This window comes from Engraulis encrasicolus, chromosome 11, assembly GCF_034702125.1.
Source record: "Engraulis encrasicolus isolate BLACKSEA-1 chromosome 11, IST_EnEncr_1.0, whole genome shotgun sequence".
Classification (NCBI taxonomy): Eukaryota; Metazoa; Chordata; class Actinopteri; order Clupeiformes; family Engraulidae; genus Engraulis; species Engraulis encrasicolus.
The window spans coordinates 28,209,080-28,231,373 of record NC_085867.1 but is presented as its reverse complement, the minus strand read 5'-3'; the positions used below and the strand labels follow the sequence as shown (position 1 = coordinate 28,231,373).

The 22,294-nt window shown below is 44.0% G+C and overlaps 2 protein-coding genes across 2 annotated transcripts; both read left to right on the top strand.

The window, feature by feature from the left end:
• The first annotated feature begins 1,029 nt into the window (after nucleotides 1-1,029).
• stoml2 (stomatin (EPB72)-like 2) lies at nucleotides 1,030-12,090 on the top strand. The gene is made up of 10 exons (XM_063210347.1): nucleotides 1,030-1,164; nucleotides 2,628-2,777; nucleotides 3,523-3,622; nucleotides 3,884-3,942; nucleotides 4,156-4,257; nucleotides 6,811-6,945; nucleotides 7,326-7,470; nucleotides 7,572-7,651; nucleotides 8,764-8,892; nucleotides 10,463-12,090. The coding sequence occupies exons 1-10, from the start codon at nucleotides 1,123-1,125 to the stop codon at nucleotides 10,592-10,594; spliced, it is 1,074 nt and encodes a 357-aa protein (XP_063066417.1). The 5' UTR covers nucleotides 1,030-1,122; the 3' UTR covers nucleotides 10,595-12,090.
• Nucleotides 12,091-13,652: 1,562 nt separating this feature from the next.
• Nucleotides 13,653-20,261, top strand: LOC134458185 (zona pellucida sperm-binding protein 4-like). Its single transcript, XM_063210346.1, has 9 exons — nucleotides 13,653-14,036; nucleotides 14,254-14,419; nucleotides 16,041-16,225; nucleotides 16,969-17,066; nucleotides 17,474-17,631; nucleotides 17,907-18,099; nucleotides 18,490-18,634; nucleotides 19,577-19,652; nucleotides 20,138-20,261. The coding sequence occupies exons 1-9, from the start codon at nucleotides 13,695-13,697 to the stop codon at nucleotides 20,227-20,229; spliced, it is 1,455 nt and encodes a 484-aa protein (XP_063066416.1). The 5' UTR covers nucleotides 13,653-13,694; the 3' UTR covers nucleotides 20,230-20,261.
• Nucleotides 20,262-22,294: the final 2,033 nt, after the last annotated feature.

Here is a 22,294-nt window from a genome sequence, read left to right as displayed (position 1 = left end):
GTTGTTGACCAACCAGTTCATGGGCGCGTGACCTCGGAGGCAGTCCGCCGACGAGCGCCGACGAGCGTTGAAGGGGATAAGCAACTGCAGAGGTTGCAAGATCTGACTGCAGCCGCATTCATCCCGCGATAGTTTTACACCATGTGACATGTCACCTCGTCAACGCAACGTCGACGAAATTTCGAAGTTTGACAGGAAATCTAACCGTCATGCAGCATTTTCCATCCAGGGTGCATTGCTGTCTAAATGCGCATTCATGCGTTGACACATCTCGATCGCACCTACTGTCACTGTTTGTACACGGTTGACGGCTTGATTAACTTCACCGATATCTTCCCACAGAGAAAAACAGCTGAAAATCACGCATCCTACTCGCACACATGTGCGTTTTGGCGTGGGATAGGTAGCCAAAAATAACAGGAATAGCCTAGGACTAGGTCTATTCTGGAAGTTATTAGGTTGTGCTATATGAATAATAGTCAACGATAATAATTGTTTAATTAGTTAGTATATACTCATTGAACATGAAACACATGGGCCCAATTAAGTTTTTTAAAAAACTTTTTTTTAAGAAGTTGTGGATCAGCGCAGTGATTACAGTGACTAGGCCTATGCAAACAATGCTTGGTCAGGCTTCCTAGTTTGAAAAAAAAATGGATTATAGTTTGATAAATCAACTCAACATTTTTGCATATACATTGGTTAATTATCTAAGTAATTAATAATGTGGATTGTACATGGCTACTGTAAAATCATGAAATAAAACGACACCTAGTGGTTGAGTGATGCATATGAAATAGGCTACATGAGCGGACATGTAGGCAAATAACATTCATTTATAACCCCTTTTATAATCCAAACTAGGCCGACTGTGTTTTTAAATGTTGAACATTTGCGTGTGAGGCGTTAGTTTGGGAAGGTTTACATTACATTACACTAAGTCGGGAACACTGACACTTTGGGCTCTTGTTTCCCATTTACCTAGAGGAGGAATTTCAGGGACGGACGAAATACATGTTGTAACTTTGACTTCCGGACTAGTCGAGGGTCACGCTTCGGAGAAGGTGGCAAGGGGACCATTCATTCTCTGTTCTTTATAATAAAGAAATATTGTCCATTAGTATGATTAGAACAATATTACGAAGTAGCGGTGCGCTCCTGAAGGTAAGAAAGGGACGGTTTGAGTGTGGTCCGTCCCCCGTTGCATGTTTATGCACTGCTAACTATGGCTAACTTCTTGTGAGTAGACGTTAGGACGTTAGCTGCTGAACCTGGTCATTCATTATTCTGCAACAAAAATCTGGACGATTGTCATTCCCTATTTGACAATGCTCGTGGTCTGTCGAACTGTGGTTGAATGACTTATAACCTACATGACAGTCGTACTCAGTTAGTGCGTGGAAGGTAGTTTATGTAAGCAGGCACCACCGCAATGTGCCATGGAAAACCCAGGATGTACCATTACAGTCTTTTGACACTTTACAGGTTCTCCATTAAGTTAACAGGAATGTCTATCTTCATCGCTCTCATTAGATAAATCCTGAGACGAATCGTCACGATGCATAATCATTTGTGTTTTGTTGTGTGTCGGTTGCGTTGCATTTGCGCCCGGGTAGTTTCTCTTTGTGGGTAAATGCAGCTGATTGAGTCAGCCAGTAACGCCAAACTCCTGTAGGCTATTCTGTTGGACACCAATACTGCCTCCGCATTAGTATATTACAGGGTTCCCACGGGTCATGGAATTTCTGGAATATCATGGAATTTCATAAATGTTTTTCCAGTCATGGAAAGTCATGGAATTTTACCATTTTGCATGCACAGTCATGGAATATCATGGAATTTTCTTAACAGTTGTGTAAAAGCAAAAACTTTTTTGTTTGGTGTAAGATTGTTTCTTATGCTACAAGGCTTTGCCATAGACAGTTAAGTTTTGCACTGTAACATGCAACATTTTAGAATGCAATGAGCCCACTGAATTCTGGCGGTGGCTCGGTGTCGGCTCTAGGGGTGAAGATAATCTTCAGTTTTCACACTTAAAAAAACTTTTTAACATTTCTTTTTACCAAAATGGTCATGGAAATTCTGTTTTTTGGGTCTGGAAAGTCATGGAATTTTATATCTGAATTAGAGTGGGAACCCTGATATTAGTATAATGCTGGATAACAACTCGATGACATTGCTTTTGATCATGACCACATTGTGTCCAGACTTTATGACTTTATTTTACTCAGCTTCTTAGCTTCTTTTCAGTTCTAAGTTGAGGTTACTTACACTGGCATGCACAGGTGATGAGACATGAGATGAGATGAGAGAAAGGCAGAAGAACAACATTGACAGAAGAACTGAATTAGCATGGAGCAGCATTTGCATGAATTCAGATCCATGCAAATGCAGTTCTGGGGTTTTACCTTGCCATTAAAAAGTGGCACTGTACGTACAATTAAAATTTGTCTCGGTTGGGCCCCAAAGTGACCCAATAGGACAACAGGGATCTGACACACAATTGCATTTGTGATCAACAGCTGGAAGAAGAATTATTGAAAGTGACTTGTTTGACACTCTCTCTCTCTCTCCCTCTCCCTCTGTCTCTCCCTCTCTCTCTCTGTCTCTCTCTCTCTCCTCTGCAGCACTCTGGTCGTGGTGTGGTGGGTGTGTGGACGCCCGCTCAGCAGCGATGGGCCTCCAGCCTTCCCATGAACACCGTGGTGCTCTTCGTACCGCAGCAGGAGGCCTGGGTGGTGGAGCGCATGGGACGATTCCACCGGATACTGGACCCTGTACGTACACATACACGCGTGTGTGTGTGTGTGTGTGTGTGTGTGTGTGTGTGTGTGTGTGTGTGTGTGTGGTGGAACGCATGGGCCGATCCCATAGGATACATCTTGGTGTTGCTTCAGGTGTAGCTGGGTTATTTCACATGGAATCAGACACTTTGGGACCCGACCGACACAGATTTCAATCACACTTGGTGTGCCTTTTTAGTAGCAATGTAGCACCCCAGAAGTGCATTTGTGTGAATCTGACACAAATATTAAGGGAGAAACAGACTAGCCAAGGTTTACATATGAGGGTAGGACACTATACATATGTAAACCTTTCCTAGTCTGTTTCTCCCTTAATATTGGTGTCAGATTCACACCAATGCAGTTCTGGGGTGCTACGTTGCTACTTAATAGGCACACCAAGTATGAAATCTTGAAGATTTAAATCTGTGTCGGTCAGGTCCCAAAGTGTCTGATTTCACGTGAAATGACCCAGCTTATGTAATGTATGTATGTAAACTATTGTCTCTAGTATTCAGAACATTTTGGGAAATTGACATTTTTGTATTTGCCATTGCATGGCAAAATGCATTATAAACAGAGGCTTAAAAAGTATGTTCTCAAACGTGTGTGTGTGTGTGTGTGTGTGTGTGTGTGTGTGTGTGTGTGTGTGTGTGTGTGTGTGTGTGTGTGTGTGTGTGTGTGTGTGTGTGTGTGTGTGTGTTTGTGTGTGTGCGCGCGCGCGTGCGCGCATCTGCAGGGGTTAAACTTCCTGATTCCAGTGCTGGATCGAATTCGTTATGTCCAGAGTCTGAAGGAAATTGTGATTGATGTGCCTGAACAGTCAGCTGTTTCCCTGGGTGAGTATGAAGTTGCTATTCCTCACACACTCCTCATACACAGATATTCACTGTAGACACTTGAAGACGCTCACTTAACATGTTTACAGATGCTCACTTTACACACATACATTCATTCACTTTACACACTTACTTTCAATTTACACATTTGCAGACGTTCACTTTATGTGCTTAAAAGGCATTTACTTCATACACTTGCAGAGACCGTGTTACAATGAAAGCCTGTTCAACCCACTGATGTTAGCATATTCTCTTCTACAGATAATGTGACCCTACAGATTGATGGCGTTCTTTACCTGAGGATACTTGACCCCTTTAAGGTGAGTATGTTGGGACCAATTAATGATGGGACCAATTAATTACGCTATTCTGAAAGGGAATAGGCCATTACCGAAGAATAGGAGGTGTTTGTGGTTACAAGCAGTTAAACGTACCGACTGGACTGAGGACTCTGACTGTTCATGTCACTGTGTACAAACAGTAAATGGGTCTATGGAGTAATGCCTTATCTGTCTCTTGTGTGTTGTCTTTAGGCCAGCTACGGTGTGGAGGACCCAGAGTACGCTGTGACCCAGCTGGCCCAGACCACCATGAGGTCCGAGCTGGGAAAACTCACACTGGACAAGGTGTTCCGGGTACGATGACACGCTTCCTTTTTACAATACATTATATTACACTTAGCTGACGCTTTCATCTAAAGCAACAGTTATTTACAGGGTATTGGTTACCGTGCTGGAACAATGTGGGGTTAGGTGCCTTGCTCGATGGCGCTTCAGCCGAGGATAGAAGTGTAGGGAGTGGTAAGGGTGGGATTTGAACCAGGTACCCTCTGATCTTAAAGGGGTATGCCACTATTTTGGGGCTTAATACAGTTAAAATCGTTGGCTGGGGTTTATAAAGGTGGTAAAGTGTCTTGTGTTTCATGTTAAGCGTTGTCTTGATTTAAGACAAGTTAAAAGAGGGAATATGTCGCTAAGCTAGTGAAAGTCAATGTATCCGTGTAGCATGCTACAATGCTACACGGATACATTGACTTTCACTAGCTTAGCGACATATTCCCTCTTTTAACTTGTCTTAAATCAAGACAACGCTTAACATGAAACACAAGACACTTTACCACCTTTATAAACCCCAGCCAACGATTTTAACTGTATTAAGCCCCAAAATAGTGGCATACCCCTTTAAGACCACCATTAGGCCATCGCTACACCACATCTTCCTACTTTAATCCCTTTGAGAGTGACAGATGTTTACTTCTCCTTTTTAACACCAGTTAGTAGAGTAGAAGGCAGTTGTTGTTGTTGTTCCATGTCCCGTCCCTACTTCACTATATTTGCAGCTCTACAATTTACTTGGTTTTATTTGTGAATTTAACTGGTTAACTGAAAAGCACTTAATATACAGTGCCCTCCATTATTATTGGCACCCCTGGTTGAGATGTGTTTTTTAGCTTCCAATTATTATTATTTTTCTCTAAATAATATGGGACCTTAATGGAAAAAAAAGAGAAAAATCCAACCTTCAATACAAGTGCATTTATTCAGTGGGGAAAAAATCCCACATAAAGAAATAATTATTTGACATCAAATAATGTGTGTCACAATTATTAGCACCCCTGTTGTTAATATTTTGTACAACCCCCTTTTGCCAACAAAACAGCACCTAATCTTCTCCTATAATGTTTCACAAGATGGGAAAAGACAGAAAGCGGGATCTTCAGCCATTCCTCTTTGCAGAATCTCTCTAAATCATCCAGAGACCTGGGTCCTCTCCTCTGTACTCTCCTCTTCAGCTCACCCCACAGGTTCTCAATGGGGTTGAGGTCTGGGGACTGAGATGGCCATGGGAGGAGCTTGATTTTGTGTCTGGTTAACCATTTCTGTGTAGATTTGGCCGTATGTTTAGGGTCATTGTCTTGCTGAAAGACCCAGTGACGACCCATCTTCAGCTTTTTGGCAGAGGGCAACAGATTTTGATTTAAAATGTCCTGGTATTTCAAAGCATTCATGATGCCATGCACCCTAACAAGCTTCCCAGGGCCTTTGGAAGCGAAACAGCCCCACAGCATCACTGACCCACCCCCATACTTCACAGTGGGTATGAGGTGCTTTTCAGCATGCGCATCTTTCGTGGCACGCCAGACCCACTTAGAGTGTTTGTTGCCAAAAAGCTCAATCTTGGTCTCATCTGATCAAAGCACACGGTCCCAGTTGAAGCCCCAATACCGCTGGGCGAACTCCAGACGTTTACGTTTATGATTGTGGGTGAGGAAAGGTTTTCTCCGTGCATGCCTCCCAAACAGCTTGTTGGCGTGTAGACAGCGCCTGATGGTTGATTTGGAGACTTTGTGACCCCAGGATGCTACCATTTGTTGTAATTCTGTAACAGTGAGCTTTGGAGATATTTTGATTTCTCTTACCATCCTCCTCACTGTGCGTGGTGGCAAAATAAACTTGGGTCCTCGTCCAGGCTTGTTTACCACTGTTCCAGTTGTTTTGAACTTCTTAATTATTCCTCTCACAGTAGATATGGGCAGCTGCAGTTGAGTGGCAATCTTCTTGTAGCCTCTGCCTGACCTGTGAAGGTCGACGCACAGCTGCCTCACTTGTATGCTGTGTTCCTTTGTCTTTCCCATGTTTAAGAGTGGATAAGAGAAATGGCCTCGGTGTCACGTCATATTTATACCCCAGGGAAACAGGAAGTGATGAATTACTAATTAAATGTTCCTACATACTCTGGTAAACTTTGTAAACTACTGTAGAAATGACAGAAATGCTTCAATTATATTTATTTCCTGGGAATTGTTAAGGGTGCCAATAATTGTGGAACAGGTGATTTAATGAAAAATAATTATTTTTTAGTCAGGGATTTTTTTTATTTTCCTACAATTCATTTGAGTTGAAGGCTACATTTTCCTAACATTTTCAGTGTGACAGTATTCTTCTGCAATAAACACTGAATTTATTTTAAGGCTTTTAACACATCTCAACTAGGGGTGCCAATAATTATGGAGGGCACTGTAACATGTACAATATTATTGCATGTATTTTTTGCTGTTGTCATTCACCATCAGAGTCGATGGATGTAACTGTTTTAATTGTAATTCTCATATCTGTACGTTATGCTCTGTTTTATCGTTGTTGTTGCTTTTCGCTTTGTGACTGTCATTGCTGTGTTGTGTTGTGCAGGAGCGTGAGACTCTGAACACCAACATCGTCCACTCCATCAACCAGGCGTCAGACGACTGGGGCATCCGCTGCCTACGATACGAGATTAAGGACATACACGTGCCGCAGCGCGTCAAGGACTCCATGCAGCTGCAGGTGGGCAGAGCTCTAGCCTGATTATCATCGACTTTCAAATCTCTTTGAGACTTGGTCTGACCAAGAGCATAACGATTAACATTTCCCAAACGGCATGGTTGACCCGCCTCCCTTGGTTTGCTACTAGTTGTTTCCCGATAAAGTGGGAGGAGTTCCCGATTTTTCCGGAGCTCAGAAACGATATTTGTAATACTCCTGGCCTGACTAGAAGCAACGCTAAAGGTGTTGCGTCACTAGGAGGGCGTAGCCTGGCTACATGAACATATGACGAAAATTCAGTTGATCTCTGTTTGAACACTGTCTTATTGTGTGTGTGTGTGTGTGTGTGTGTGTGTGTGTGTGTGTGTGTGTGTGTGTGTGTGTGTGTGTGTGTGAGTCAGGTGGAGGCAGAGCGTAAGAAGAGGGCTACGGTGTTGGAGTCAGAGGGTTCGCGGGAGGCAGCCATCAACGTGGCCGAGGGCCGCAAGCAGGCGCAGATCCTCGCCTCTGAGGCTGAGAAGGCAGAGCAGATCAACCAGGCGGCCGGTACGACGCGCGTGCGCGTGTGTGTGTGTGTGTGTGTGTGTGTGTGTGTGTGTGGTCAATGCTCATTCCTCATTCATGTCTTCTGTGTGTGTGCGCCACAGGTGAAGCCAATGCAGTCCTTGCCAAAGCAGAAGCCAAGGCCAAAGCCATCAGGGTGATCGCAGACGCCCTCGCACAAGGGGTAAATCGATAATCACAATAACAATCAGAATAATGAATTACTAAAATGTACTTGATTTTATGAACTTAAAATTTATTTTTTTTGCTACGTTTACATGACGTTTTCAAAGCGGAATTAACCTTTATTCAGAATTAAAGTGAGCTAATTCTGAATGAAATGTCTCATGTAAACGTAGCCATTGAGTATTACTTGGTGTTAATATACAGTCTAGTCTTTGGTTATTTAATGTACAGCCTACAGGATTTGATGTAGTCTATGTCCTCTGTGGTGACCTTCAGAGCTGAAAGGAGGGCAACGGTCAAGGTTGTTTTCAAATGCATCAACAAAAATCTCTATTCTATCGTGTGCTTGAGAGCACCAATCAATACCCATCATCCTCTCCCACAGCCAGATGCCAATTGCAGTATTACCGGTTGTATTGAGTTTTAACTGGATATTGACCAGGTTCCATATGTTTCTGATTGATCCGTTGCTCTATAGACGAGCGCTTTGTTATTAACCGTCTGTGTCAGGTACTGACTATTGGCTCTGAAAAAATGCAAATAAAGGGTCCACACACTAGAGACGTCAGCTGGGAATGCAAATGGATATTAACTGGATTTAAACTGGGAATTCTGGTCTAATGGGAAGTAAACGGAAGGTGATTCATTCCTTTTTCTTTGTACACCTTTTGGATCTTTTGTTCAAGATCGTCGTAAACTGCTGACTTCCTGTCCTTTTACAGTGAATGGTTTACATCTGATGAACTGACGTTCTGTCCTCTCTTCTCCTCCCCTCTTACCTCTCATCTACTCTACTCTCCTCTCTTGTCCTCTCCTCTTCCTTCTTTCTCCTCTCTCCTGTCATCCTGTCTTCTCTTCAACTCTACTCTAATCTCCTTGCCACTTCTCCTCTCCTCATCATCTCTCCTCTCATTATCTCTCCTCTCCTCTCCTCGCCCCTCCTCTCCTCTCCTCTTAATCACATCCTTTCCCTCTCCTCTCCATCACATCTCCTCTCCTCCTCCTCTCCCCTCCTCTCTTCTCCTCCCCTCTCCTCCTCCTCTCCTCCTCCTCTCCCCTCCTCTTCTCTCCTCTCCTCTCCTCTCCTCTCCTCTCCTCTCCCCTGTGTAGACTGGGGGAGCAGCAGCGTCCTATAACGTGGCTGAGCAGTATGTGGCTGCCTTCTCCAATCTGGCCAAACAGTCCAACACCGTCCTGCTACCCACCAACACTGGAGACATCAGCAGCATGGTCACGCAGGTAACAAACAGACACACACACACACACACACACACACACACACACACACACACACACACACACACACACACACACACACACACACACACACACAAACTTGTTGGCAGTCCAATTATGTAGTTAGTATGCTTTAGTACACACACACACACACACACACACACACACACACACACACACACACACACACACACACACACACACACACACACACACACACACACACACGTGTGTGTTCCCACTCCACCCGCATAAGGCATGCAGTGTTTCCCATACATTGAGGAAACTATGGCGGCCCGCCATAGTTTAAATTTGGCCGCCATAGTTTCGAAAATGTAAAAAAAAAAAAAAAAATTTTTTTTTTTTTTTTTTTTTTTTTTTTTTTTTTTTTTTTTTTTTTTTTTTACGATTTCCGTTTTTGTTAAAAACGATTTGAATTACGATTTCCTTCGCATTTTCCTCCTGGAGTAAATACATCCTATAGAGAAAACCACAAGTGCTTGAAAGACAGAGGGATCAAAAGCCTAGTCAAGTTGTTGTAGTTAACTTGGGTTTGGGAGCAATAATAAAAAAAAACCTTCAGAGAAGGGACAGTTGGGATGAGTTTACTAACACTATAATATATATAAATGACAATGTAAGCTACTAAGATCATGGGTAAAATATTATGTAGCCTTCTTTCTCAAAATATAAATGGCTGAAATGTAGGCGTAGGCCTATAGTTTCTCCATGCGGCAATGTCATACTGTACTCATTGTTTTGCCATTTTGCATATACACTGCGTGAATACATAGGCCTATCCCCCCCCCCCCCCCCAAAAAAAAGGCCCGCGTGAAAAAGACCCCCCCCCCCCCACCCCCCCCCCCCCCCCCCCCCCCCCGGAAATAAAAATTCCCGGCTGCCCCCATAGTTTCCAAAATTTCTGTGGGAAACACTGGCATGAATACACCAGAAGCGTCTAGAGCAACACCAGCGACGGAAGTAATTGACTTTGTATGAGGGAGCTGGCGACAGAGGAGACGAAAGTGTTTTGGGCGACTTTAACAGTTTGTAGTTCAACTTCAGCAGATATTATGTGAATTAGCTCAATTGGAATGTCGCGTCAGCTAATTGGAATGTCGAAATGCTTGCATGCTGCTTTTAACTCTCATACTCTTGTTGCTTCTACCGCTGGTGTCGCTCTTGCTATGAATATGCTTCCAGCGACTCTTTGTAGCTCTGGTCTCTTCTGGCATGTTCACGGGATTAGATCAGATTAGATTAGAATTTTATTTTTACACATGGAACACAAAATTGTCTTTGGGGTGGCTCCAGTCATTCACACAGACATTAGACAAAACAGGACAAGACAAGACAATGAAATACATGTATACTGAGGCTGGATAGCTGGTCATTGTTCATCTTTTGTTGAGTAGGGAGTTAAATCTTTAAATTCTGACCTTGTGCTTTATCTCTTTGCTGTTCCCTTCACACACACACACACACACACACACACACACACACTTCACCACACACACTCTTTTTTCTGTCCATAATCTGTTATGTTCTATTATATCCTCTTGTTCCCCATCAGGCCATGAGCATCTATGGCTCGCTGTCTAAGACTCCAGAGTTACCCGCCGCCAGCCCCAGCCCCAGCTCCACAGTTGCCCCGTCAGTAGAGGACTCTGCCCCTCAGGCCGCACCGCAACCCCCAGCCCAGTAGAGGGTACTACCTCATACCAGGCGCTCAGACAGACTCACACCGGGACTCTTACTCACACACTTGAACTGCAGCAGCAACCCTGTCTGTCTTGCCCAGCCGTAGACATGTATGCGTGAAATTATGCATCTATGGAGACAACAACTGACCGAAGCGGCAACTGTGGAACTGATTCACCTGATCTGATCTGACCACGCTGTTGCCCTCTTGTGGTCGACCTGGGAACGTGCAGGTGGAGCGCTACTGCTGGGCTCTTCTGTCATGATGCTGATGTAGTGACAGTCACTCAAAGGAAAGGGACGGGAGACTCAAACACGTCACACACACACACAAACACATACATGTCACACATACATACGCATGCTTCAAAGAAAGAGAGAGAGAGAGAAACGCTCTGAAAGTGACATTGCAAGGACATTCTCAGCCTTAATCTGGAGGATCAGAGCAATTGTCTATTATTTTGATGTCCGTTTCCCTTTTTTTGTGTTAGTAAATAGCGTTCCCAGGAATATTATTTTTGAAACTGCAGGTTGCTCTTATTATCCAATTCCTGTAGCCAACTCTTTACAGCACATAACATACTGTCCATCTGGGTTAAACATCTCAATAACTTTCGGGGAGTAGGTGTAAGCTAGTAAGTAGCTTAAGCCTAAGCTACGCCTTACCGTGGGAAATAAAATTGAGAAAGCCACCATTGAGAGTTACGGGTGAGACGTTTTTTTGGACTGTCATATGCTGTTTTTGCCATCTTGGTTCCCATGGGCTCTACAAGAGGGGCGTGACACAGGGTACATACCATTATCCTAACTCCCATGCTTGTGGCCTCGTGCTTCGTTTACGTCCCGCCTCCATGGAGAAAACGCCTAGCCACAACAACTTTTGAGGGACCTTTCCCCCCCATTCAACATCCCGATTGCAAATGAGTAAATGACCTTTGAATTGCGCTTTTGCGGGATGTTGAATTGCACTACTGTCATCAATGACATCTTGCAACGTCATCGAGGCCACAAGCAGAAGGGAGGACAGAAGTTTGGATAATGGAAATAACCCACATGTTCTCTATATAGCTGTTATTTATTATTATGAAAGTACAGAGCGAGAATTGCTTATACCCACCTGAAAGAGTCACCTGTGTGTCTATGTTACTTCCCCTGTCAACAGTGTGAATATGTATCTCCCAGTGAAGGCCTAAATGATGTATGTGACGTCTGTGAGTGTGAATAATCCAATAATGGCCTATGTAACTATTTAGATCAACCTTGTGGTCTTCAGCGAAAAGCTATGAGGGAAAGCGAATGGCGGAAGAGTTTGGGGAATGTGAAGTGTTTTTTTATTGTTATTATTTGTGTGTTTTATTGGATGATCGGAGGTGTGTTTAGTTCTCTCTCTCTCTCTCTCTCAAAGAGCCCACCAGGTTAAGACCCAGCATCACACCAAGCACTTGACATTTATGGAGTTGTAATTCGAAAAGGTAAAAGAATAAATAATAAGAAAAGCTGTTCTTTTGTCATTTTGTTTGATTTTTGTTTGCACATAAGGGGACATTCAGGCAGATGATTAAAAAGAATCCACTTGTAAACCGCAAATCCAGCCGCCAGTAACTAAAGAGTAATGTGAACCACCAGCCACTAAGCATTTTTTGGTCTCATGGATGTATAACATTCATTATGTCTAATTGTTAAATTAAGTCTTAAGTTTTTTGTTTTGTTTCAGACATGTAGAAGGTTTACCCTTTTCCTGACATTTCAATGTTGACAGTGTTGAATGTCAATGTTGATTTTAAAACATGTCACACATCAACATCCATGTAACCCTCTGATGAAGATAGAAGTTGCATTGGGGTGGCATGTCAGGTGGACCTTCACATGTCTGAAACAAAAGAAGTACCTATTGGTCGCCAATTGCATGTGCCTCCCCAAATGTTGGTCAACCGGAAAGCCACCCATCTATACATGGTTTCACAGTGTTTGTAAAAACATGATATTGTGAGGAGGGGCAAGACACTCGCAGCCAACCATGTGAGCTAATGTTTTGAACGACTGCGGTTTCCAACAATCAGAGGTTGAGTTGTGCACAGTTAATTTCTCGTAGTCAAGGGAAAACAAAAATGTAGAACTCCTGTATTCCACAGAACCTCGTTCCACATGAACAGGTTGGGCAGGAGGGGTTACTATGAACTATATCACCTTCTACCTGCACAGGTGATGTCGCTAATTGATGCAATTGCATGTGATTGCTGCCTGTCACAATGGGCCTGAATCACAATCACATTATGTTTTTGAATTAAATATTTCTGTCAAGTTTAATTAGATTTTTCCTTTAATTCCGAATTGAGGTGTTTACATGACATTGTCAAAGTGGAATTAAGCTTTTTTTTCTCCAATTAAAGTCATTTAATTCCGAATGAATTGTCTCATGTAAACGTAGCAATTGTTCTACCCAGAGTGGTGTAGAACAGCTTTTGCATTTGGTGTTGTCTTGGATGACCAAAACCGTTATGTTCCACTCCAGCAGCCAATTTGTCCAGAACTGGATGTAGCCCTATGTCAACACATTTCCAAGTAAAGTAATCTATTAAAATCTAATGGAATAAATGGCTCTACCATGGCGCTAACGGTAGGGCACTCGTCTACTAAATGGCTGACCCGGGTTCGATTCCGACCCAGGCCCTTTGCCAACCCTTCCCTGTCTCTCTCTCGCCCAAATCGTTTCCTGTCACCACCTTCAAGGCTTGAAAAGGCCCAAAAAATACTTTAAAAATAAATAAATAAATACAATTTAATGAAAAATAATCTAATCTAATAAAAAATGTAGATACATATTAAGTGATCAAAGACAATACTTGACCTTTATTTTGTATTCACAAAATGAGTTTCAAAAGACATTTCAAAATGACATGAGAGACTCTGTAGTAGGATAATTGGACAGACTGTCACCAGATCATTCTCAGCTGGTAGGCTGGGTGCTCTTAATTACCCCAGGCTAATTACCTCAAGCATTGAGGTCGTTAATGGCAGGAGGGGTGTGTCTGATATAAAAGGCCCTCTCCTCCTCTTCAGGGATGACTGGTGGTGTGTAGTGTAGTGTAGTGTCGTGGTAAGTCATGGCTGGCTGTGGCATGAGGAGCGGGAGCATCAGCTGCAGCGTCCTGGGAGCGATCATCCTGCTGGTCACATGCTTGGCGTCTTCGGCATGGGCAATGCGTGTCTCGCAGACTCCTAAACGCCAGCCTGGATTCCAGAGAACAAGTACAACCAACACTGAGGCTCCACCACCACCACCCCACAAGGGAGCCTACACCATCACCAAGCCCCGGAACCAGCTGCTGATGCTGGAGGAGGATGACGCAGCGTTAACGCAGACTCAGGGGCAATCGCAGGCTCAAACGCAGGCGCAGGCTCAGGCTCAAACGCAGGCTCAGACGCAGGCGCAGGCTCAGGCACAGGTGGGTCATGTTTTGTTGTAGTAGCTGACCGTAGCATGTACATACATGTGGTGTGCACACCTGTGGCAGGAGATGTCAGGGTAGTGCAACCACAACTAATGCCACTATTGAAGGGATAATGTATAAATGTGGTGTTTTTACTGTAATAAGAAGCATATTCATTGTGTATAATTAATGGGCAATTATTAATTAATGGATGTAATTGACCCTGATGCAGGAGGCGCGGGGAGTGACTACAGAGGTTGCCGCTGGTGAGCACTCCTTGAACTGCACTCTGGACCCGTCTGTCAGTATAGCGTGTGGGGCGCCGGACATCACCGCTGCGGAGTGTAACACCATCGGCTGCTGCTTCCTAGAAGGACAGTGCTACTACGGGAAAAAAGGTTAGTAGTACTCTGAGGCGGGATGGATCAAGATTTCATGGAACCCTGGGCCAGACAACAAAGGCCCCCCTCTCCATAGCATGGCGAGGTTCCAAAAGGTTTGAGTGTTTAGGAAAGACCTTTGTTGGGAGGTTTCTCCCCTGGGAGAAACTTTAAAAAGATAGTGAAAAGTGCAATTTTAACACAATATGAGCACACAAATGTAGACCAATATTGAAGTGCTTTTTATGTAGCACGGACACTTGGGCTTCAGGGCCCCCTTTAGTTTTGGGCCCATAGGCCTATGTTTTCTTGAATGCACCATGATTGCTCCAGCTCAAAATGCCTAGGAATGAAAGTTTCATGGCATGGGAAAAATAAGTGGGTCCACCTCTAGACTACCTTGCATCAGGGGTTTCTAAACTTTACTATGACGAGGCCCCCCATATACTGGTACATTCCAGCCAAGGCCCCCCCTTACATAGGTCATGCCATACTATCTCTGTACACCCCCTTTCACAGCCATAGTCTAGGTCTGTGAGGCAGAGCCCTACTAGGATATGTAAAATAATAATAATAATGGTTGTAATATTCTGAGGCGCAATAGATTATTATTGTTCAACTTATTTTGGTTAAGTTATTAATTTTATGAAGTGGATGTTTGCTGTGTGTACAATTGATCTAGTCCCCATCCATAGGCCTGACTAAGGGAATGTGACTACACCAGTAAATTAAATGGCTTATGTGTGACTTCTCTACACATTTGAATATTTTAAGTGGGGGAGTCATACTTTCCGTGGACACTTGAAGGACACTGTTGCTTCCAAGCAAAAGGGTTGATGTGATTTTGTAATGTCCAGTTTTTTTTCTGTCATGCAGCAATGGCAACCTGATGTGTATCCTTGTCTTTCATTGTCTGTGCAGTATTAATTGAAACAAATGATGTACACTATATTGCCCAAAATATACCCTGAACTGCCTTGACTCACACGTTAACTTAGGTGCTATTCCTAACCCATAGGGTTCAATATGATGTCGGTCCACCTTTTGCAGCCATTCCAGCCTCGACTCTTCTTGAGACTCAAGTTCATGTGTGGGTCAAGGCAAAATGGCGACTGCTTCTGGCTTTACAGTGCAGGGGTTTTCAAAGTGGGGGCCGGGGACCCCTGGGGGGCCGCAATGGGATGCCAGGGGGGCCGCGGCAGGTTGGCAGAAAAAATATATAGGGAAATAAAATGAATAATTTAAGTAGCCAAAAATAAGCTAAACAATCCCAGTGGAGTCATTTTAATCTTTACAATGTTTATGTATATTGTGCTTTCTGCAGTACTTGAATGTATTTAGGAATGTACCAGCCTCATCGAGTTGTGAAGCCAGGTGCACAGAAAAAAATAGTGGCACAGCTCATGTCAGGGAGGCCTCGGCTGGAATCTACTGTTATAAGGGGGGCCTTGACCTGGTAAAGTTTGGGAACCACTGATCTAGTGTATGTGTTCCTTGTTGTGCAGTAACCGCAGTGTTGACCGTGCACTGCTCAGTCACTAAGACAAGGATGCATGCTCACAATCAGATGCTCCTAAGGATGTGTGTCCTTGTCTTGCAATGCAATAAGAATGTGTGATGCGTGTCCCTTGTCTTGCAGTGACTGTGCAGTGCACTAGAGACGGGCAGATCGTGCTGGTGGTGGATAAGGGGGTGACTGAGCCGCGCCTCAGCATAGACCAAGTCAGCCTGATGGAGGCAGTCGAAGACGGCTGCCTCCCCATCGACCAGGGCGAGAGCATCATCTACCAGTTCCCTGTCACTGCCTGTGGAACAGTCCTGAATGTGGGTACATGCCTTCACATAATGTTTAGACAAGTATATGCCAGAGGTGGAAGAGGGTACAGAAAAATTATACTCAAGTTAAAGTACCCATCTAAAAATCTATTCAGTTTAAATTGGCTTTCGTCTCGAATGCAATATTTCAGCCATCATCCAATACATTGCTCCAAGATGGGTGGGACAAGTAAAATGGTGGAAATGCTGTGTGCCATCCTGCATAATCTTTAATTTCTGGCAGATTGTTGTATTTTGCATTGGCTTTTTATTTTATTTTTTTAACTCTGGCCAGGTTACAGTGTAATTGAGTGAAGTACTTGGCTCAAAATGCACTGAACTACAAGTGTTAGTACAATACTTGAGTATCTGTAAGTAGTTGCACTCCAGTCCTGGCCTTGACATGTTTGGATGAGTATAAGCACACTAGATGGCGTTATTGTTCCTTAAGAGAGACTTGTTCCCTTTTTGGCGTTCGTAGTGTTTTATTTTGCGTCTGGGGCCGTATAAAACCATGTGGCGGGCCACATTCAGCCCCCAGGGGCCTATACTACAAAGCTGGTTCAGTTAAGTTAAGGTGAAGTGGTGAATCATGTAATAGAGTCTGGAGTCCTCATTTTCTTAAAAGCTTTTCTATTAGATGATTTACCTCTGAACTTAACCTTACCGTATCCTGAACCAGCTTTGTCGTATAGGCCCCAGGCCTTATGTTTGACAACGGTAGCACTAAACAGTCTCCTCTGCCCCTGCAGGAGGAGGAGGGCTCTCTGCATTACTCTAACGTCATGTTTGCCTACTATGAGGTGGGACTTGGGCCGCGCGGCAACGTCACCCGAGACAGTATGTATGAGTAAGTACCCCTGCCGCCTGGTCCTCTTGTCTACTCTCTATCCAACAAACACTGATCTTTCATCTGATGAACTGCTCAAAAAATAAACCCCTACTTAATAGGCCTACAATACAAAGTCAGACTACCCATGAAATCCTATCCATCACTGTGACCATTAAATATTTTCAACTGGAACACATCATTAACTGACATATAGGGCATTTAATGTTCTCTTATTTAAGGCATTGTTCTCTTTCTATTTTTAGGAGAAATATTTTCTATTTCAAGCCATACAGTCCACTCCCTAATCCACTATGACTACTAAATATTGTCATACCCTTGACATGTAGAACGTTTTATTTGTAACAGTAATATTTTATATTTATATCTCTAGTCAACTCTCTAATCCCATGGCTGGCCTGTTGCAGGCTGCTGTTTGAGTGCCGCTTCAGTGAGACTGCTGTAGCATCAGTGCAGTCCGAGATGATGGCCCTGCCTCCCCCAGCCCCCCTGGTGGTAAACGGACCGATGAGGATGGACATGCACCTTGGCAGCGGACAATGCCCTCACCAGGACTGCAATGCAGGTGAGGCCACGCCGGTGGTGCACAGGTAGACCGCAGACTTGGAATATGTAACATGTAGAATGTAGACACAGGTGTGTGTGTGCATGAATCGGAAGATGCAGCTTTTTTTTTTTTGTTCCACTCTTTCCATGATCGTGGCCAGCAAATCTGCAGAATTCCAGCCAATGTCCTCAACATTTCAAAACATGCATACTTTGAAATGGTTGAGAGGCCATTGGCTGAAACGCTCCACTATAATACTGCTGTGTGCATTTCCTCTATCCCCCCCCCCCCAGATGAGGCAGCGTTCACGTCGTTCTACACTGCAGAGGACTACCCGGTGACCAAGATGATCCGGGACCCAGTGCATGTGGAGGTGCGAGTGCTGGACAGGACCGACCCAAACCTGGTGCTGCAGCTGGGGAACTGCTGGGCCACGGCCGGCCCAGACTCCGAAAGCATGCCGCAGTGGGACCTCCTAGTCGATGGGTAAGGACTGAGAATCATGCTTTACAACGGATCAGTGGTTTTCTGAACAGACGTCCCCTTGACCTAATCGTGGGCTCTGGTGTGACTACTCTAAAGTAAAAACTCCCGCACACTGTTCACATTTGCATGGTTTACAGCGACGTCTACTGACCTTCAAGCAATTCAAGTTTGAATTACTTGAAGGTCAGTAGACCGAAACGTTGCAGTTAACCATGCAAATGTGAACAGTGTGCGGGAGTATTCTTTACTTTAACGTGGGTGAAGCAGGGGTTCCACTCCTACGCACCTGACCAAGGAGGTGTGCAAGAATTATTCACTTGACTGTGACTCTCTTCTCTGCCTTCCCCAGGTGTAAATCTCTTGTCTGACTGTTCTCTGTGCCCTCTACAGGTGTCCATATGAGGATGACTGGTACATGACCCAGTTGCTGCCGCTGTTTGACTCCGCTGGCCTGCAGTTCCCCTCCCATCACAAGCGCTTTGTCATGAAGATGTTCACCTTCATCGATGAGGACCGGCTTCCCCTCAAGCAGACGGTAACTTGCATTTATAAAATTCATTAGGGTAGAGTAGCAAAATGGATGATGCCCCTGGTAATTTCAAAGACCTTTAAGCCTTCAGTTCAGTTTGTAAACCAGGTTCAGTTGATCTTAAGGTAGTGTTCAACCATATGAGAGCCTGCCGTGCTCATCTTAACCAAATGGCATCTGTGGACTATCTATTAGGAGGTTTACTACTCCCTGTAGGTCAACTCGGCCAGGTTTATGTTCTTGGAATATCCTCCAGGGCAGTGTTTCCCAACCAGGGGTACGTGTACCACTAGGGGTATGTGAGCACACTGCAGGGGGTACTTGGAAAAATGAGAACGTATGGAGCATAGTCACATGGGGATATAGAGCATGAGTGAGGGGGTACTCATGGTATAACAAAAAGGCTTAGGGGGGTACGCAAGACAAAAAAGGTTGGGAAACACTGCTCCAGGGCATCAAACTGGGTCATGTCAGCTTACAGGAGTACTGTACATCAAGAACTCAAGCCTTGAACTGCTTGCTTCCTGATTGTTTTGACTTTCACTTAATTCACTGACTCGTTTTGAAATCATTGAAATTTTCGGCAGGACAAATTTAGAAGAACTGAAATGCATACCTAGCTTGGGCGAAAGCCACTGTTGACTCCGTCAAACAGTCTGGCAAAAGCCAAGAGGAATCAAGTCTCCGTGGAGGGTGGGAGATGGTCTGATCTTACTCTGCCATTTAAATTCATTGGAGTTCCGAATTCAAACTAAAACCCATATTGTGATTTATTAGCATGACTGCTATGTCATGTGCGGAGCCAAAATGTTTGGGTGGAGAACATCGGATGGCGTCGCCAGGCTAACGCATACCCAGTATAGCTTTAAAAGGTTAAAATGACCATCCTTACCCTTGGCTAGTGTGATGCTAAATGAGCTCATGACTGACTGTTTTGTCCTCCCCCAGATCTACATCCACTGTAGTGCTGCCGTGTGCTACCCGACTGCCTCTGAGCCATGCGAGCAGAGCTGCAAAAGGCAAAGTGAGTTGGCCCTCCTTTTTCCCCCGCTTCACTGATATAAACTTGCCACTTCAGGTTTCATTTGTATGGTTTGAGTTTCCACCCCCTTGTGCATTGTGTAACATTTTCAGCAGTGGCTTTCCAGAATTCATGCTGCCCATTCTCAAATGCAACAAGTATTCATTATGACTGGGGAAAATGGCACTTCATACATGAAAAGGAGGATCTTCTCAATCTGCCATTTTGATTGTCCAGGAAATACATTTTTAGCTGCAAATTTACTCTAAGCCATACTTGTAAATAAATGTATTATATAGGAAATATTCTTGAAAAGATCAAATTTCGCAAAAGGCAGCACACTTTCAATGGGGAGCATAGTTGCAATACCTACTCTGGCCAACATCCTCCTCAGTGCTCTTATAAACAACGTGAGCAGGCTGTAGCTGTTTCCCAATGCACTGGGTTCTCTACTTTAATTATCATTTTTCTTTTTTTTGTCATTGAAGGGAGAGCTGCCCCTTTGTTGCACAAGGAGGTCGATGGACCCACAGTCTCCAGTGGAGAGGTGCGCATCATTAGTGGCAAGGCACTGCACTGAATGTCTGCTTTTAAAATAAATAATGAAACATTCCTAATTGCTCAATGTCTCCTTTTATATTCTGTTTGGGGATGTAGTTTGCAAAACTAATGTTGACTTGACTGTGCTCGTCATCAAAATAACTGGCCTCGCTTTGAAATGTGTGCTAGGTCTTGAACCTGGTTAGTTCCACCTCAAATTAGTTTTAAATTATACATCACAAAAAGCTGGGGATATTTGGCCTTCAGGTGGCATGTCAGGATGAACATAAAATTTATGGCACACATCTCTCAACACAACCTTCAAGCACACAGTAGCTGGTACTACACTCCACTTTCTGAAATCCAAATATCCCTGAACATTTTTTATGAACTGTGTACTTGGAAACCCTCTCCACGGCCAAATGGTCAGGTCGGTTTCATCACTGCCCTACAAATTCAAAGGGCAGTAACTATGCCAACATTGCAAATGAAGTGACTCAATACAATACCAGGCTTTGAAGTTGGATATTATTGTTACTGCAAATTTGACAAGGCACTGTTGGAGGCTAGGGTTTAATCCCCGTGACCCGGGATTCCCGGGAAATCTGATCAAAACAATTTCCCGTTTCCCGGGAAAGCCATGACGGGAAACCGGGAAAAAAAATTAAGTGCGTGTCTATTTGTTGTCCCAGCAACATAAGCAACAGTGCCATCTAGCAGCGGTAACACTTCAGGCTCATTTAAGCAGCAGCAGTACAGGCCCATTTCAGCAATGTCTGAGGTGCGCGGTTGACGTATTATTTCATCCGCAACCGCTTCTCAGAATTTCTAATCCACCCGCCCTAATGTTTTTTCTCCAATTTCCAAAACCGAATCCGCCCGCCATCCGCCTATTAGTTTTTAGTATTTAAGATGCCTGAGGCACATAGTCGATCGTCTTTTTCAAGCAGTGCAGGTAATTTAGGCTACATCTTGCCAGCCCATGTTTAAAAAAAATCTCTAACTTATAGCGATTCCCAACTTGTCTCCACCCATCGCACAACGTGAAAGTTGAAACGTGTGGATGCTTTAATGCAGCCTAAATTTTAACATTTTAAATACATCCAGTCCAAGCAGCACAATCGAAACTATTGGCTATCTAGCTTACAAGTTTGGATGGTATCCAATAAGACGAGTCAAGTGTCTTGCGAAGAGTGCAGAGAATTACGTCGCGCGTGTGTGTGTGTGAGCGAGAGAGGGTGAGAGAGGGAGCGATTCCAAACTTGTCTCCATCCATCGCACAACGTGAAAGTTAACGTGTATGCTTTCATGCAGCCTAAATTGTACCAATTTTGCCTCCTCCCCAAGCAGCACAATCGAAACTATTGGCTATCTAGCTTGCAAGTTTGGCTGGTCTATCCAACAAGATGAGTCAAGTGACATATGTCTTGCAAAGAGTGCAAGCGTCGCTTTGTGTGTGAGCGAGAGAACTAGAGAGAACGAGAGAGAGGCGCTTCCCAAAATCGCTCTGCAGGGCAAGACGATGTCTCCAAATATTAGACAAAATGCAGCTTATTTTAGTTAAGTAGACATCAGGAAAGTATTTTGTTTAGTTGCAAAGCCGAGCTGATTGGTTCATAGTGCTCTGAATAGACACTGAAGTCTATGCCTATATTTTAATGGGTTTACGCGCGCGAGGTCACCTATCTGTAGTGACGCCTGGTGCTATTACGAGAGGAAAACGATAGCACTTGGGCAAACTGTTAAGTCAGTTTTAGCCATGCATACCTGCCTACGATGAACACGTTTTCTTGTTTGAAAAAAAAAAACACTCTTCCTGGCGCTAAAGCAAACTGCCATTTCTGACTGACCCAGATGAAATCCCATGCACGGAACTCCACTATTGAGATGACATCGTATAGGCTATATTTCCCACCGCTTATCACAGTAGCCGACAGTGAAACATTGTTCTTATGAAGCTGGCGGGAGACGTGCATCCACAGGTGAAGGACAATGTGCCATGATTTGCGCACAACCTCAAACACAATTCCTTAATGGAGAATAGCCAACCCACTGTTGCATCAAACTTATAGGTGAAAGTCGTGAGCTCCACCAACAATCCACCG